A 19,693-nucleotide genomic window follows, 5' to 3' on the forward strand; every position below is an offset into this window, starting at 1 on the left:
CACTGATTAATGTCCCATGCTGAGTGTAATGCACAGTCACATATGTACATGCACTTACATTTCCTGCACGCAGCATGGGCTAACAATTAACCTCTTCATTGGGAGATAGGAGGAAAGCCTTTCAATCCAACAGGCGGCATCTATTCAGTAATAAAAATACAACGTGCATGCCTGTGCTTTCTCCAACCTCTTGCACCCATTCTCCAGCTCACAGAAGTACATCCTGCGGGTGGGTGGGAGGAAGGAAGGGTGCAGAGCCTGCACACTCAATAATGAGGATGCTTTTCCTTCTTAGCGTGAGGACATATAAGACATGTGCCCCTCTTGGCCAGAGAAGAGGTAGCGCCTTAGACGACTGCCTATGTCTGCCTACCGCTCATTCCGGCCCTGGGAGATATTGCCTAAAACTGCTAATGGTACACAGTATAAGTCATTTAATGGTCAGATATGGTTGTATTCCTCATGTTCACTCATAAGAAAGTTATCCATGATTACCCCTGATCAAGTCTTTACTCACAATGCTGCTATGCAATTTAAATTAATATAAATAACTTTATAAAACTGTGAATATATTAGGCTTTATACTAATGATATAGGACAAATTAAATATAGTACCTTCAACATCTTCTACATCTGGAAGTACTTGGGGCGGAGCTTCCATCAATGGTGCTGGCGTCAGAGGTGCTGCCTCTTCTGTAATATCTCCTGATGCGGACGTAGATAGTTCAGTGTCTTGTTTTGCTTCCTCAGGTTCCTTTGAGACAACTTTTATCTCAGATTCTGGTTGTGACGTGCTAATTATTATGTCAGGTACTGATGTTTCACCAGATAAATCTTGTGAAGAAACAGTTTGATAGCCAGATGTGTCTACACTGGCTTCTGTACTTCCTTCAACAGTTAAAGGAATTCCAGATGGATCTCCGCTGACTTCAGGAATGGAAAGTGGTGCCTCACCACTGATATCTCCTGAGGCAGAGCTTTCAATAATGTATGGAACAGTCACACCACCCAACTCTTGTGAAACTGTTGGTTTTGTAACAGCTTCAATTAAATCATCAGTTATAAGTTTTATTTCTGGAAGTCCGGAAGTAAATCCAGAAACATCTCCACTTTCTTGTGTCGATGAGTGCTCTCCACTTAAATCACGAAGTCCAGATGTCTCGGCAGATGCCTCTCCTGAAGAGAATCCACTTATCTCAAATACTCCTGATGGTCCCTGACCTGCTTCCTCTGTAAAGGGCCCTGTTGTTGGAGCTTCCACTAATGTAAAATCTATATGGGATATTGTAGGGATGCCAGATGTGAGTCCACTTATGTCTTCAATACCAGATGTGAAACCACTAACAAATCCAGTTCCAGATGTCTCCCCACTAAAGTCAATTCCACTTGAGAGTCCACTGATGTCTACTTCTCCACTAGGAATATATCCAGATACAAAACCACTGCTATCTATAAACCCTGATGGTTCACCAGAAATCCCCGATACCTCACCAGAGAAGTCTCCTGAAAACAAACCACTAGTTTCTAAAGACCCCTTTCCTTCCATTTCTCCTTCCAATGGCTTAAAAAACTCAGTTAAACTTCCATCTATAAGTGTGACTCCAGATGATTCACCACTTTCATCAAAAATACCAGAGCTTGCACCACTGATATCACCACTTATGCCAGATAAATCCCCACTGGCATCAACTAATCCAGATATTTCACCACTGATATCAATTATACCAGATGATTCACCACTAATACTAGAAGATTCCCCACTGACATATGGTAAACCTGAAACATCTCCACTAATTCCAGATGGAAATCCACTAATTTCAAAACCCGAGACATCTCCACTTACATCAAAAAATCCAGATGGTTGGCCACTAATGTCTAATCCAGAAAATTCACCACTCACTTCTAGACCTGAGGTTATGCCACTGAAATCAGCTGATGTTAACCCAGATATGTCTCCTGAGGCACTAAACTCAGTTATACCTTTTCCTTCTGCTTCAGTTTCTGGTGTTTTTGTGGCACCTTCTACCCACGTTGTATCCACATGTATAATTGTTGGAAACCCAGATGGCAGACCACTAAGATCACCACTAGCTGAAAACAGTCCACTTACATCTCCACTAGCAGACCCTAGCCCTGAAGGTAAACCGCTAACTAGATCAATTCCAGATGCTTCACCAGAAATGTCTCCACTTATGTCTACTGATGAAAGTCCACTAATGTCTAGGATTCCTGAAGCTGATCCAGATACAGTTTCATCTCCAGAAAATAAACCAGAAGGCAGACCACTAGCTTCACCCGATGGTAATTCACCAGAAACCTCGCCAGATGGAAATCCACTTGCACTTATTTCACCAGAAAGCTCATATCCAGATGGTAATCCACTTGCAGATGGTTCTCCACTTATTTCAATTCCTGAGGGCAACCCACTTGTTTCTATGCCAGAGGGTTCCCCACTTCCAGAAATTCCAGATACATCTCCACTTATTTCTCCAGATACTTCACCGGATGGAACACTACTAACTCCGCTGATATCAACAGATCCCTCTCCACTGACTTCTGGAATAGCGATCAAAGGAGGAACTGCAGATGGACTCACTTTGATAAAAAAGAACAAAAACATACAATTAGGTATATATGTCATTTATACCTGATTTGCCATGCAACTTTTTAATCTGAAGATTTGACTGGGGTCATACAGTGTATTCCTCTTGTTACGGTATGGTAATTCAACTATAGCTGGCTTTTGTACCTTTCATTTACATACTCATGTGTGCACTTGGTTGCATGAGGTCAGTCGTACTTACTATGTTTTCCATACCTGTTTCCAGTGTCTGTTTTTGATACTTCTCCCCAATTCTGTTGGGAATACACTGTTTTTAATACCTGGTGTTCATTCTTTGCTACCTTCTAATTTTTGTAACTTTTGTAATTATCATTATTTTATGTGATGAACTAATAAAATATCTTTTTGAATATCTGAAATCAGTTGTGTATGTAAAAAAAATTCTTTTTGGACTTGAGACACTTTGAGCATTGGATAATACAAGTGACACACACATTGGTGTCCTCATCCTTAGCTCTCCCTCTGTTTGACTTGAAGATTTTTTTTGTATCAACAATAACAAAATCACAATTGTTTGAACATTTTGGTCAGTAATTTAATTGAGATATTTTTTTACCTGTTTCTAGTACTTCAACGGTGGGAAGAGCAGTGACATTTGTTAGCCAAAAGTCTGTCTCGTTGTCATATTCAGTTGCAGTCACCACTTCCACAGTTGGCTCCCCAGAAGGCAGCCCTTCTAGGCCTGGTACTACTTGAGCTGGAATTATTTCTTCTTCAGTTATTGGGGTTTCCTCAAATGGGAGAGCTACATTGTGAAAAAAGAGGACAATTTTATTTTTCCTCTGTAAACCATATTGAAATGTCATACATATAAAACATACTCTTTACATTTTGGAGCAGATTTTGTCCCAAAGGTTAGAGTTTTTTTTAACTAGATATTTTCAGAACACAACAGAATGTTCACAGTAACTTCCTAAATGATCTAAGAATAAAAATGTATGAATAATTATATAAATATTGAATGCTGGACAATGCATTTTACATAGTACTTCTCTATTCATGTCTAGCTTTTACCTTACGTTTTGAATATGCCTCAGATTCCTAATATATACTTTAGGATATGTCTACTTGCTCGGCCCCTCTGTCAGCAGTAAAAGGAGTGAACATTGGCAGCACACAATGATTTGTTGCTTCCAACGTTTAAGGTGTCTCCCTTTGGACAAAACTGTCCATATATGACTAGGGTCAGGAAGTAAGAGCTCTACTTATGGAGACTTTGCTAACTAACGCTACCTTGCAGGTTTTTGGAGACTTAAAGCCATTGATGCTCCACTAGGGGATTCTGGGAAATATGCATATTTCCTATATATGACTGGGGCACACTGATGGTCTCTGTTTAACAGATGCTGGAGATGGATGCTGCACAGTGGCATCTGTCTCCAACAGGCTATTATGGCCTAAACAGAAAGGATAAAAGTAGCATAGTCTGCTACTGTCAAGTGTTCGGGAAAGACTGCAGGCTCAGGATCAGGTTACAGGGTCCAAAGGTTACAGAGAACAGGCTAAGATACAGATTCAGGGCTCCGGATCAGGAAGGATACAATATTCAGGGTTGCGGATCACCTCTTTAAAGAGACAGAGTAGGGAGTTGAGACTAGCACAGTGACCCTCACATTCCACTAAGTACAGCAATGTACACACAGTAGTAGTAACTGTGCTTGGTAGTGAATTTCAGCCCCATTCACTTACAAAAGACTAAGCAACATAAAGCCCATGTTATTAATGGATGTTATCTCACAAGCCTGTGAAGCAGAAGTGGCAGACTGGTGGAAAATCTTAAAATTTTGTATCGGCCACCTATGCTAGGGAATCAATAGATCAATCCATAAATATCTCTTTACATAATGAGTTAACTTGATCCCAACCACCCACTGACTATAGACATCAGCAAACATGGGTTTCGAGTCTGCAGTTTTCTTCTACCCGAGTGCTAATTGCAGGAGCAGGACTGGATCTTCGGCTGTCAGAGACAGCCAGAGACCCTAGGGAAAAGGAAAATGCAGTTTATTTCCCTATGTTCCTTCTTCTCCGATCCTCACATCATTGTTTTGAAGCAGACCGATGAAGAGAGGAGCAGAGCCAGTGCTTGCCGCTGACAATACAGACCCGGTGCTCACATGAACGTCAGATCTGTAGGGGTCAATCACAGCTGCTGGGTCTAATCAGACCCAGTCCAGTTCTATTCCAACATGTGCCTCTACTGGGGGTCGTTTCCCCCTGTAACTGGGGCTCTTATAGATGCCCCAGTTAAAGGTGAAAAATAGAAGTAAAAACATAAAAATAATTAAAGAAGAAAAAATGTGGAAATGTCCTCCAGGGATGATTTATGACCTCACAGGGGATATATAAAATTAAAACATGTACACACAAATTACATATAGATAAATATTTAAAATACACATTAATATTCGTCAATAAAATAAAAAACATAGGAAAATTACATAAAAAACATTGTTATTGTAGCCCGTTTGCCCCAGACTATTCTTATTATATATCAAAATGACCGTCATATACTAATTATTAATTAATTTCTGCAGTTTTTATTACATTAACCCCCCTAAAAAACTAAACATGAAAAAAGTGCCACAAAAAAAATGCTGCAAAAATGTATACATTATTGCATAAAAAAGAAAGTTATGGCCCTTAAACTAATAATTATGTAAAATGTATTGTAAATGTTAGCAACAAGAATTTACCTTTAAAACAAAAGGCATGGTGCTTTGACAGGGGATCAGGAAATCCTGTCTGATTTGAATGGACATAGACTGTGCGGACTCCAGGTGTATCCCCTCCACAGACTTTACGTGGTGTCACTATAGGGTAACGGACGCTACCATCAGAAATCCAGCCTGCTCTGCACTTGTCATATCCCATTCTCCAAGCAGCATAAAGTTGTCCAGTGGAAGCTAGGGTGGCATTCTTGCTTTCGCAAAACTCAGCGGCTTCTTGTAAAGTGAACTGATCTGGTTGAGTTACAAAAAACACTTCACCTGCAAACAAACAAACTTATATTAACTATTGGATTTTCATCGCAAAACAAAAATCATGTGGAGTCCAGAGCATAACAAAATAAGGGAGAAGAAAAGATGTAAGGCACTCACCAGTCTTCCAAAAAATCTTCTTATCTTTATTGATATAATATTACTTACAAACAGGTAACGAGGTACATAGTGAGAGAGGACGGGTGGGGTGCCTATAGCGAAGCCTCCCTCACTTTATACCACGTTACCTGTTTGTAAGTAATCTTATATCAATAAAGATATATCATCTTTTCTTCTCACCTATTTTGTTATACTCTTGCCCATAAAACGTTTTTTAAAAATATTTGGCCTACTTGTTTTATTGGCAGGTACAGAAAATAGAATAGATCTAGCACTGATGGTCTCTTTAAAATATTGAAGCTATATTCCAGAAGGTAAAGAACATTTGTCAGATGTTAAGGTTTACGAATTTGAGTTCTTAATCATATCTCAAAAACTACAAATATGATTTCTAATTTTTTCGTAACGGATACAAGGCATATTCATAAAAACGGTACTGGAAATGACACCTTTGTGCTCTTTAGAGAACTTGTTCTAGGGACGCTCTTCAGGATACAGACCCTGCCTTCACTATTTGAGCCATTTATTTACTAAATTGGATAGAATATACTAAATTATATTTATCATGCCACAGGCTACTTATGTATGGAGTACTAAAAATGTGGCGTTTACAGTATGCCTTGTAGAAATCTATAATATTACGATTATGTTGACATCTGCATCTTGGATTCTACTGTGAGAATAATGGAAAACCTGATTGACTACATTATATGTAATGGGTTCTGTCAATATCTATTTGGTCCTATAACAGAGAAGACAAATAGAAATCCTCACAACGATGTGAACACAGCTTATTGTCAATATTAAAGCACTATATTATAGACTAAATCAAAATAATTATTCTATTTTTATTAAAACCATACTTACAGGATAGAAGGACTATCCCCATAATTGTCTGTATAGTGGCACTACAAGGTATCATTTGTCAGACTTTTTATTGGAAGGTTTTAGCACTTTGGGCCTGGTTTTAACCTTAATGATCAGTAAATATTACAGTGGAAATGTAGCACTACGTGGCGGCCATTCATGTAAAATGTTAGAAAGAAAAGTTCTATGATAATGGGATCTTTCTCTTCATGTTAATGTGAGATAATATGATCACTGAATTTTTAAGGATGTTTATTTTGAACATGCTAAGAGTCCCCAGAATTATCTTACACCTGTGTCACCATTGACATTCATTCTAAGACATCTCACAGGATCAGCGTTGGACATATTGTATGATATCGGCCAACCTTTTTAACTGCCCAATGGCATATTCCACACGGAGCCTTTTGCCGCCTTTAAAACTTGTCAATATTAAGGGCTGGATGGATTTGGACTTGAAAACCACACCACGCATAATACCATGTGGTTCCCTTTTCTTTCTGTGCCTGCCAGGCCAACATTAGGGATGGCATAAGGGCCCAGAGATGCCGCATCAGAGTAATATATACACGTTGGGATAGTGGAATACAGTATCTTGCAAAATAAATATTGAAAAACTAAAAATATATGTGTCAAATATTTTTTCAAAAATCTATCTAATGTTACCAAACTCGGCACCCTATTTCCACTCCCTGTGTGTGAGGCAGGGGGCAACTTTAAAATTGTAACTGGGAACCCCCATCTATAAAGGGGAGGAGACTAACATTAAACCAGGACCCAAAGAGAAAAGAAAATTACTAGGCCACGTCATTGTTTCTGGGCTACGCTGAAAAAATGTGATTCCCCCTCACATCAGCCCCATGTGGGGGGATGGGGTGAAAATGCAAGGTCAACTTTAGTATCATTGGATACATTTTTAAGAAATACATATCACATATTTTTTTTCGATCTGATTTGTATTTCTCAAGATATCCCATTTTTGAACATTTTATTACTCATTTTGAACTTTTGTAATTACGGCGCCATCTGTCAATGAAAAGGATTTGACTTGTAAAGTGAATCAATGTAATTTCTCTTGGGGAATCTGTATCTACAATAAAAATTGGGGTTGCTATTAAAGATTTTAAAATTGCCCCCCACCCCACCCACAGGAGTTAGGGGTAGGAAGCTGTGTTTTTTATTATTGGATAGATTTTGAAAAAATATTTGACACATATAATTTTAGTTTTTTTTTATCTCTCTGTATTTTGCATGATATTCCACCGCCCAGGCTTTATTGTTACACCCTGTATATATACATATAATGATGGAGTGTGTGGAATGGTTCAGTGACATACATTTTATATTTGTTGTAAGAGTAACAGCAATAATAAAAACCTATATGAGATGTGTGATTTACCACATGCCATGAATGTACAGTTTTTATAAAAGCAAACACCTACTTATATTAAGCATAAGCTGTAATAATAGTAATATAGTTAACAATAATATGGTTAAATTATCATTGGAACCAAAGTAGTAGTTATCTCAGCAGTAGTTTTGCATACACAGAAAAAAGTGCTTTGTATAAATAACACTAATTTCCCCCTTTTCTGCTATTACTATTTGGTTGGTCACATACCTCGTAGCTTGTCAATATAACAATATACATCAAATTCTTCGGATGGATCCACCACGCCATAGTTCCTCACCCCTGGGAATCCATTCTTATCTCCATGGCAGTTCTCACGTGGTTTGACAATGGGGTATCTGCCCAAAAATATGTGATTTAAATACTCTTACATAGTGACAAATCTTTAGCAACTCTTTTAGATTAAATTAAAACAGCAAATAAATAAGGATTATATGGTTTGTTTCCTCATGAATTACATGAGACAAGGTTTAGTAGCCAGAAGACAAAGTATGTAATATGTTTAGGTAGCCAAAACAACACTCCTAAGCCTTGGCAGAGCTATTAACAGTACCGCATTTATGTGTAGGCACATACTGTATTGTCTGATAGTTTACTCATCATGTAGGCCGCACCTTAGTGGAGCTTACTATTAGCTACGGTGCCTGCTGTGTACAGCCAAGTAGTGGGGCGCTACCAGCACCAAACTGATGTTGAGGGCGTATTTATAACATCATATAATATCATCTGCTGTCTTAAAGGAGTTGGCCAACTTTTGGAACATATAAAAGTGTAAGTGGGTGACCCTAATAGGGTCATCCATATTATATGTACCATGTTTAATCTTCTTTGGAGCTGCGGTGATCCTGCCAGCCAACAAAGCAGGGATTCCTTGTCGGGGACCTATTAGGTTTTCTCACTTAGCTTGTTAAACTTTCCTAAAGGTGGCTATCCCTTTAATCTTGTTCCCATTGAGTGTGCTCCACTAACAACCACAACGTTATGAAGGTCTTACCTTCATCATTTCAAAACCATATCCACGATTTATCCTGTGCTTCTCCAGTACTCTGGAACTCAAAATATACTAGACTGCCCCCCACCTCCGAATGCTTCAAACACAATCTGAAAACCCTCCTGGGTCACCTACAACAAGTGATAACTGCACTGCTCTGCTCCCTCACATTTTGTCTCCATCTACCCTCCCACATAGATTGTGACCCTCACGGGTAGGATTCTCCTCCCACTTGTCTCCTGATCACTGTAGTCTTGTATTTGTACTTCCATTTGTTTTTTGTCTAAATGTAATGTTTTTGAACCTCTTACTGATTGTAAGGTGTTAAGGTAAACCTAGCTGGTAGATCAAATCCTGTCATTTCTACTTGTCCTATTTTCCTAAAAGCATTGTAACTAGAGATGAGCGAACACTAAAATGCTCGGGTACTCGTTATTCGAGACGAACTTTTCCCGATGCTCGAGTGCTCGTCTCGAATAACGAACCCCATTGAAGTCAATGGGAGACTCGAGCATTTTTCAAGGGGACCAAGGCTCTGCACAGGGAAGCTTGGCCAAACACCTGGGAACCTCAGAAAAGGATGGAAACACCACGGAAATGGACAGGAAACAGCAGGGGCAGCATGCATGGATGCCTCTGAGGCTGCTTAATCGCACCATTATGCCAAAATTATGGGCAACAGCATGGCCATGACAGAGTGACAGAATGAAGCTAGATAGCATCTAAAACATGCAATAATTGACCCTGACACTATAGGGGACGGCATGCAGAGGCAGCGGCAGCAGGCTAGAGAGTGGCATGGCGACATACCCTAAATGGACTCAGGCTTCAAACCAATGGGTGGCAGAGAGGAACCAAAGGAGGTGAGCAAGAAGCGCTCAAATAATATCGGTACATGATAAAAGTTTGCCAGTATATTTTGTGGATTACACAGCAGGGTGGCGACAAAGTTAACATGGAAGCCATGAAAACAACCCAAAATTCTGCCTGACACAGCTCGTTTGATAAGGGGACCATGTATGCTTACAGTTCATGCCAGTCGCTGCACTGGCTGCCAGTCTCCTTTCGAATACAGTTTAAAATAATAATAACCCTCATCCATAAAGCTCTGTATAATGCTGCACCCCCCTACCTCTCCTCTCTTATCTCAGTCTATCGCCCAACCCGTGCTCTTAGATCCGCCAGTGATCTTAGATTAACCTCTACCCTAGTGCGGACCTCCCACTCGCGTCTCCAAGACTTCTCTAGAGCTGCACCAATTCTATGGAATGCTCTGCTCCGGACTATCAGACTAATACCTAACCTCCAAAGTTTCAAACGTGCTCTTAAAACCCATTTCTTTAGGCAAGCCTATAACACTCATTAACTGCATGAAGTTTTAACTCTTCTACTAACCCGTCCTGTGTCGTCCTCCCATCTGTTATCCAGCAACCAACAGGCACCAGACTTCTCTGCAGTCCCATTCACCCTGGACCTGGTATATAAGATGACGGCTGAGTGGTTCAAGCGACAGCAATTCCATTTATTATATTTTTTTCTATTCCCTAAGAAGAATGGCTTGACCATTAAATATTCTTTTACCTCGTGTTACCCCATCATCTTCATAAACCGTAAGCTCTGGCGAGCAGGGACCTCACTCCTGTTGTTCCATACAAATGTTGTGCTCTGTTACATTACATTTGTATTTGTTTCCTATGATTTGTAAAGCGCTACAGAATATGATGACGCTATATAAATAAAGATTATTATTATTATTATTATGGAGGCAGTGAACTAGTAGTAGATTAAAGGTGCTGCAACTATGTTAGTTGGATCTTGGGATGGAGCTGGCGCTCTGCAGCCAGGCGAGCTTTTGCCAATCCAAGCCCCTGTCTCTAGGCTACTCCCCAAACAGCACTTCTAAGAACCTTTTGTATAAGATCAAGTGTAGTAGCGTTCTTATAAGTTTAGGATATGGCGGGTGAGGGGAATGTAAACAGATGCGCAAGAAGCGCTGAAATAATATCCCTAAATGGTAAAAGTTTGCAAGTATATTTTGTGGATTACACAGCAGGGTGGCGACAAAGTTAACAACTTTGATGTGGAATGCCCTGTAATAGCTCTTGGGCGGTGTGCCTTTTATCGCCTAGGCTCAGCAGTTTCAGCACCGCCTGCTGTCGCTTAGCGACGGCACTGCTGCTGTGCCTAGAGCTACCGACTGATGGCGCCATGCCCACGGATGGTAATTCGGAGGAGGAGGAGGTGGAGGAGGGGTGGGAGGAGGTATAGTAGGCCTTTGAGACCTGGACCGAGGTAGGCCCCGCAATTCTCTGCGTCGGCAGTATATGACCAGCCCCAGGTCAGACTCGGTCCCAGCCTGCACCAAGTTAAGTGTAGTAGCGTTCTTATAAGTTTGGGATATGGCGGGTGAGGGGAATGTAAACAGATGCGCAAGAAGCGCATGATGCGCATGGAGCTGGCGCTCCGCTGCCAGGCGAGCTTTCGCCAATTCAAGCCCCTGTCTCTAGGCTACTCCCCAAACAGCACTTCTAAGAACCTTTTGTATAAGATCAAGTGTAGTAGCGTTCTTATAAGTTTAGGATATGCCGGGTGAGGGGAATGTAAACAGATGCGCAAGAAGCGCTGAAATAATATCCCTAAATGGTAAAAGTTTGCCAGTATATTTTGTGGATAACACAGCAGGGTGGCGACAAAGTTAACAACTTTGATGTGGAATCCATGAAAACAACCCAAATTTCTGCCTGACACACCTCGTTTGATAAAGGGACGATGTATGGAGGCAGCTATATGGACGACTTTTGGAGGTAGCAATGGAGACAACGTGTGGAGGCTGCTATGGAGACAATTTAATTTGGATAGTGCCTGTATGTGGCAGTCCCAAACATTTTTCAAACCAGAGGAGCAGGTAGGTGGCCCTGCAGTAAAATGGAATAGATTGAGTGCCTGTATGTGGCAGTCCCAAAAATGTTTCAAACCAGAGGAGCAGGTAGGTGGCCCTCCAGTAAAATGGAATAGATTGAGTGCCTGTATGTGGCAGTCCCAAAAATGTTTCAAACCAGAGGAGCAGGTAGGTGGCCCTGCAGTAAAATGGAATAGATTGAGTGCCTGTATGTGGCAGTCCCAAAAATGTTTCAAACCAGAGGAGCAGGTAGGTGGCCCTCCAGTAAAATGGAATAGATTGAGTGCCTGTATGTGGCAGTCCCAAAAATGTTTCAAACCAGAGGAGCAGGTAGGTGGCCCTGCAGTAAAATGGAATAGATTGAGTGCCTGTATGTGGCAGTCCCAAAAATTTTTCAAACCAGAGGAGCAGGTAGGTGGCCCTCCAGTAAAATGGAATAGATTGAGTGCCTGTATGTGGCAGTCCCAAAAATGTTTCAAACCAGAGGAGCAGGTAGGTGGCCCTGCAGTAAAATGGAATAGATTGAGTGCCTGTATGTGGCAGTCCCAAAAATTTTTCAAACCAGAGGAGCAGGTAGGTGGCCCTCCAGTAAAATGGAATAGATTGAGTGCCTGTATGTGGCAGTCCCAAAAATGTTTCAAACCAGAGGAGCAGGTAGGTGGCCCTGCAGTAAAATGGAATAGATTGAGTGCCTGTATGTGGCAGTCCCAAAAATTTTTCAAACCAGAGGAGCAGGAAGGTGGCCCTGCAGTAAAATGGAATAGATTGAGTGCCTGTATGTGGCACTCACAAAAATTGTTTCAAACAGAGGACCGGGTAGGTGGCCCTCCAGAAAAATTAAATGCATGAAGTACTATAGCAAGAGCCAGTGGGCCCTGTCAAAAAATAGCCATTTTCCTCTGCTTTACTGTACAAAGAGGAGGAGAAGGAGGAAAATGAGGAGGAGGAGGAGTGGATCAATTATTCAGGTTGAGCTTCCTTCACCTGGTGGAGATTGGAAATTCTGAGAAATCCAGCCTTTATTCATTTTAATAAGCGTCAGCCTGTCAGCGCTGTCAGTCGACAGGCGTGTACGCTTATCGGTGATGATGCCACCAGCTGCACTGAAAACCCGCTCGGACAAGACGCTAGCGGCAGGGCAGGCAAGAACCTCCAAGGCGTACAGCGCCAGTTCGTGCCACATGTCCAGCTTTGAAACCCAGTAGTTGTAGGGAGCTGTGTGATCATTTAGGACGATGGTATGGTCAGCTACGTACTCCCTCACCATCTTTCTGTAAAGATCAGCCCTACTCTGCCGAGACTGGGGACAGGTGACAGTGTCTTGCTGGGGTGACATAAAGCTGGCAAAAGCCTTGTAAAGCGTACCCTTGCCAGTGCTGGACAAGCTGCCTGCTCGCCTACTCTCCCTCGCTACTTGTCCCGCAGAACTACGCACTCTGCCGCTAGCGCTGTCAGAAGGGAAATACTGTTTCAGCTTGTGCACCAGGGCCTGCTGGTATTCATGCATTCTCACACTCCTTTCCTCTGCAGGGATGAGAGTGGGAAGATTTTGCTTGTACCGTGGGTCCAGGAGAGTGAACACCCAGTAATCGGTGCTGGAATAAATTCTTTGAACGCGAGGGTCACGGGATAGGCAGCCTAGCATGAAATCTGCCATATGCGCCAGAGTACCAACGCGTAAGAATTCACTCCCCTCACTGGCCTGACTGTCCATTTCCTCCTCCTCCAACTCCTCCAACTCCTCTTCTTCTGCCCATACACGCTGAACAGTAAAGGACTCAACAATGGTCCCCTCTTGTGTCTCGCCAACATTCTCCTCCTCTTCCTCCTCATCCTCCTCCACCTCCACCTCCTCCGATATGCGCTGAGAAACAGACCTGAGGGTGCTTTGGCTATCAACAAGGGAATATTCTTCCCCTGTCTCTTGTGACGAGCGCAAAGCTTCCGACTTCATGCTGACCAGAGAGTTTTTCAACAGGCCAAGCAGCGGGATGGTGAGGCTGATGATGGCGGCATCGCCACTGACCATCTGTGTTGACTCCTCAAAGTTACTCAGCACCTGACAGATATCAGACATCCACGTCCACTCCTCATTGTAGACTTGAGGAAGCTGACTGACCTGACTACCAGTTCTGGTGGAAGTTGACATCTGGCAGTCTACAATCGCTCTGCGCTGCTGGTAAACTCTGGATAACATGGTCAGTGTTGAATTCCACCTCGTGGGCACGTCGCACAACAGTCGGTGAGCGGGCAGTTGGAGGCGGCGCTGCGCTGCCCTGAGAGTGGCAGCATCTGGGCTGGACTTCCTGAAATGCGCACAGATGCGGCGCACCTTCGTGAGCAAATCAGACAGATTGGGGTATGTCTTGAGGAAACGCTGAACTATCAGATTTAACACATGGGCCAGGCATGGCACATGTGTCAGTCTGCCGAGTTGCAGAGCCGCCACCAGGTTACGGCCGTTGTCACACACAACCATTCCCGGCTTGAGGTTCAGCGGTGCCAGCCACAGATCAGTCTGCGCCGTGATGCCCTGTAATAGCTCTTGGGCGGTGTGCCTTTTGTCGCCTAGGCTCAGCAGTTTGAGCACCGCCTGCTGTCGCTTAGCGACGGCACTGCTGCTGTGCCTAGAGCTAGCGACTGATGGCGCCGTGCCCACGGATGGTAGTTCGGAGGAGGAGGTGGAGGAGGGGTGGGAGGAGGAGGAGGCATAGTAGGCCTGAAACACCTGGACCGAGGTAGGCCCCGCAATCCTCGGCGTCGGCAGTATATGAGCAGCCCCAGGGTCAGACTCGGTCCCAGCCTCCACCAAGTTAACCCAATGTGCCGTCAGAGATATATAGTGGCCCTGCCCGGCAGCACTCGTCCACGTGTCCGTGGTCAGGTGGACCTTGTCAGAAACGGCGTTGGTCAGGGCACGGATTATGTTGTCTGACACGTGCTGGTGCAGGGCTGGGACGGCACATCGGGAAAAGTAGTGGCGGCTGGGGACCGAATACCGAGGGGCGGCCGCCGCCATGAGGCTGCGAAAGGCCTCGGTCTCTACTAGCCTATAGGGCAGCATCTCCAGGCTTAGCAATCTGGAAATGTGCACATTAAGGGCTTGGGCGTGCGGGTGGGTTGCACTATATTTGCGTTTCCGCTCCAGCGTCTGGGGTATGGAGAGCTGAACGCTGGTGGATGCTGTGGAGGATCGTGGAGGCGACGATGGGGTTTTTGTGGCAGGGTCCTGGGCAGGGGGCTGACTAGCAGCTGACACAGGGGAAGGAGCAGTGGTGTGCACGGCCGGAGGTGAACGGGCTTGTTGCCACTGAGTGGGGTGTTTAGCATTCATATGCCTGCGCATACTGGTGGTAGTTAAGCTAGTAGTGGTGGAACCCCTGCTGAGCCTGGTTTGGCAAATGTTGCACACCACAGTCCGTCGGTCATCCGGTGTTTCCTTAAAGAACCTCCAGACTTCTGAAGATCTAGCCCTCGCCGCAAGAGCCCTCGCCACGGGAGCTTCACTAGTTGACACATTTGGCGCTGATGCACCAGCTCTGGCCCTGCCTCTCCGTCTGGCCCCACCACTGCCTCTTCCAACCTGTTCTGGTCGAGGACTCTCCTCCGTCTCAGAAGCACTGTGTTCACCCGGCCTCTCAACCCAGCTTGGGTCTGTCACCTCATCATCCTCCGATCCCTCAGTCTGCTCCCCCCTCGGACTTCCTGCCCTGACAACAACTTCCCCACTGTCTGACAACCGTGTCTCCTCATCGTCGGACACCTCTTTACACACTTCCACTACGTCAAGAAGGTCATCATCACCCACAGACTGTGACTGGTGGAAAACCTGGGCATCGGAAAATAGCTCAGCAGCAACCGGACAAGTGGTTTGTGACTGTGGGAAGGGTCCAGAAAACAGTTCCTCAGAGTATGCCGGTTCAAATGCCAAATTTTCCTGGGAGGGGGCAGACTGGGGGGGAGGAGGCTGAGGTGCAGGAGCTGGAGGAGTGGCGATTTCGGTGACATGGGTGGACTGCGTGGAAGACTGACTGGCGGTGGACAAATTGCTCGAAGCATTGTCAGCAATCCACGACATCACCTGTTCGCACTGTTCTGGCCTCAACAGTGCTCTACCACGAGTCCCAGTAACTTCAGACATGAACCTAGGGAGTGTAGCTCTGCGGCGTTCCCCTGCTCCCTCATCAGCGGGTGGTGTTTCACCCCGCCCAGGACCACGGCCTCTGACCCCTGCAGTAGTTGGACGCCCACGTCCCCGCCCTCGTCCTCTACCCCTAGCCCTCGGGTTAAACATTTTTAAAATGAGAGTTATAACTTTATTTTTTTTTTAACTTTTTTTTGTTTTTTTTTGTGTTTTTTGTTTTTTTTTGTGTTTTTTGTTTTTTTTTGAGTTTTTAAAACCAAACAATGCTATCCTATTGCTATGGCTATTTTCTAGCCAAGTATCAAAGCACACTACTATGCCAGATGAGATGACACTGAGTTAGTGCCTAATTGAAATCCAACCCCTACTAAATTTTCCCACTTCGGTCTATGCTATGGATATGTGCGTCACTAAGCGCAGAACACAGCGGTCGCAAGTCTCACTACAAATTGCTCAGAATTGGCTAGTACATGCACTGCAGAAAGTACAGCCACCAGCAGATCAACCAGAAATCAAATATATAGAACGCTACTGTATGCGTAAGTAAGCTCTTTGTATTCTCCTATGGCTATTTTCTAGCCAAGTATCAAAGCACACTACTATGCCAGATGAGATGACACTGAGTTAGTGCCTAATTGAAATCCAACCCCTACTAAATTTTCCCACTTCGGTCTTTGCTATGGATATGTGCGTCACTAAGCGCAGAACACAGCGGTCGCAAGTCTCACTACAAATTGCTCAGAATTGGCTAGTACATGCACTGCAGAAAGTACAGCCACCAGCAGATCAACCAGAAATCAAATATATAGAACGCTACTGTATGCGTAAGTAAGCTCTTTGTATTCTCCTATGGCTATTTTCTAGCCAAGTATCAAAGCACACTACTATGCCAGATGAGATGACACTGAGTTAGTGCCTAATTGAAATCCAACCCCTACTAAATTTTCCCACTTCGGTCTTTGCTATGGATATGTGCGTCACTAAGCGCAGAACACAGCGGTCGCAAGTCTCACTACAAATTGCTCAGAATTGGCTAGTACATGCACTGCAGAAAGTACAGCCACCAGCAGATCAACCAGAAATCAAATATATAGAACGCTACTGTATGCGTAAGTAAGCTCTTTGTATTCTCCTATGGCTATTTTCTAGCCAAGTATCAAAGCACACTACTATGCCAGATGAGATGACACTGAGTTAGTGCCTAATTGAAATCCAACCCCTACTAAATTTTCCCACTTCGGTCTTTGCTATGGATATGTGCGTCACTAAGCGCAGAACACAGCGGTCGCAAGTCTCACTACAAATTGCTCAGAATTGGCTAGTACATGCACTGCAGAAAGTACAGCCACCAGCAGATCAACCAGAAATCAAATATATAGAACGCTACTGTATGCGTAAGTAAGCTCTTTGTATTCTCCTATGGCTATTTTCTAGCCAAGTATCAAAGCACACTACTATGCCAGATGAGATGACACTGAGTTAGTGCCTAATTGAAATCCAACCCCTACTAAATTTTCCCACTTCGGTCTTTGCTATGGATATGTGTGCCACTAAGAGCTAAACACAACGGTAGCAAGTCCCCCTGCTAATTCCTCACAAAATGGTACTAGATGCAAATTAAAATAAAAAAAGTAGAACGTTATTGTAGCCCTAAGAAGGGCTGTTGGGTTCTTTGAGAATCACTCCTGCCTAACAGTAAGCTAATAGAACACCCTAACGCTTTCCCTGACCAGCAGCAGCTCTCTCCCTAGCGGCATCCAGACACAGAATGATCCGAGCAGCGCGGGCAGCGGCTAGTCTATCCCAGGGTCACCTGATCTGGCCAGCCAACCACTGCTATCGACGTGTAAGGGTACCACGTCATGCTGGGTGGAGTGCAGAGTCTCCTGGCTTGTGATTGGCTCTGTTTCTGGCCGCCAAAAAGCAAAACGGCGGGAGCTGCCATTTTCTCGAGCGGGCGAAGTATTCGTCCGAGCAACGAGCAGTTTCGAGTACCCTAATGCTCGACCGAGCATCAAGCTCGGACGAGCATGTTCGCTCATCTCTAATTGTAACAGAGAATATATTTTAAGATGGCGCCGACATCGTGGATCTTAACCAAAACATCAATGTGGGTGGGTGGGAATGTGGGTGTGACGTGAACATGACGTCGACGTGCAACAGCAGGGAAGTTCTCCAATCAAGAGACTACATGAGCTGGGAATTCTCCAACCCCTTCTGCTTCTTTCCTAATTTCTATATAGATTTGTGGATCCAAATAAAGCTTGCGCATTGCAGATTTGCCCCAGGCAATGATAGCATGAGTGAGACTTAAATCAGCTGTTGTCTGAATTATTCCTTAGGATGTGCACACATGCTTATTGATTTGAAACACAGTCAATGCACACTAAAAGAGGATATCTTAAATCCTACTCCAACAAAGGCAGCATGTGACACTTGTTGCTATATAAATAAATTATAATAATAATCAATAAATTGTTACATAGTTGCAATTCTACCGTGTTCATAAGAACTCAAATATCCCATTCAGTTGGAAGACTATTTGCACTAATTTGGGTTAATTTTTTTTAAAAATGCAATAAAGTAATGTTCACATGTACATCTCTTCTTTGTGATAAGCTATATTGGTTCTTCCAGGTAATGGCTGTATTTATTGTTGATGCCCTTCCCAATATGGGGCTAGTGTGGTTTGACCCAATATGTCATGATTGTCATCATTGAGCAAAGTCAAGATAGAGTCAAACCAGTGTAAGATTACATAGACATCGGAACCTATTTTAAGTTTTTAATGCCTAAAATAATATACACTCCAGCTCTCTCTTACCAAAAGGAGCACTTCCCAATCCAGCCATCCATCTCCACATGCATAGGACGATCAGCGGATCAGTGTGTATGGCAGTTATAAGAAAAGCAATGTCCTTCACTTGTAAAGATCTTCTAAAATCGTTACTCTTTCTTTTTTTGAATTAAAAGCCATACAGAAATATGAATAACATGATGACATGTTATGATTAAGGACTCTTGTCTGAAACGCGTTAATATGTTATTCATATTTCTGCGTGTTATTTCATATTTTAAAGGGAACCTACCACCACAAATCTACCTATAAAGGTAGATTGGGTGGTAGGTGGATCAATAGGACGTGAGGATAGCCCTTTTAAGGGCTAATCCTCACGTCCCTGCACTTTTTTAATAACTTTTATTAGGTATTTATTCAAATTTACTTATGCGGCTACTGGGGCGTGGAGTAGCCGCATATGAGATTACACGAGGCGTCTACTCCACGCCCCGGTAGCCACTTTACCCCTCCTACTCACCCATCTTCGGCGCGCAGCTCCGCGTAGCTGCGCGCCCTCGTCCGGCGGTCCTGCCGTCTGCGCATGCGCAGAAGAGCAGGCCCGCGCCTGCGCGGTCACTACTCCGAAACAGGCGCGGGCCTGCTCTTCTGCGCTTGCGCAGACGGCAGGATCGCCGGACGAGGGCGCGCAGCTACGCGGAGCTGCGCGCCGAAGATGGGTGAGTAGGAGGGGTAAAGTGGCTACCGGGGCGTGGAGTAGACGCCTCGTGTAATCTCATATGCGGCTACTCCACGCCCCAGTAGCCGCATAAGTAAATTTGAATAAATACCTAATAAAAGTTATTAAAAAAGTGCAGGGA

General features: G+C 43.8%; 1 protein-coding gene across 4 annotated transcripts in view; it reads right to left on the reverse strand.

Moving 5' to 3' along the window:
- Positions 1 to 19,693, reverse strand: part of ACAN (aggrecan) — an 80,937-nt gene that overhangs the window by 24,015 nt on the left and 37,229 nt on the right. For all 4 annotated transcript variants that reach the window (XM_072148512.1, XM_072148510.1, XM_072148511.1 and 1 more), the window contains exons 9-12: positions 8,213 to 8,340; positions 5,320 to 5,613; positions 3,180 to 3,368; positions 616 to 2,595 (exon numbers count right to left, since the gene is read on the reverse strand). In XM_072148512.1, coding sequence (XP_072004613.1) covers positions 616 to 2,595; positions 3,180 to 3,368; positions 5,320 to 5,613; positions 8,213 to 8,340 — 2,591 coding nt within the window. The remainder of the gene's footprint in view (positions 1 to 615; positions 2,596 to 3,179; positions 3,369 to 5,319; positions 5,614 to 8,212; positions 8,341 to 19,693) is intronic.

This window comes from Engystomops pustulosus, chromosome 4 (genome assembly GCF_040894005.1).
Source record: "Engystomops pustulosus chromosome 4, aEngPut4.maternal, whole genome shotgun sequence".
In the NCBI taxonomy this organism is placed as follows: domain Eukaryota; kingdom Metazoa; phylum Chordata; class Amphibia; order Anura; family Leptodactylidae; genus Engystomops; species Engystomops pustulosus.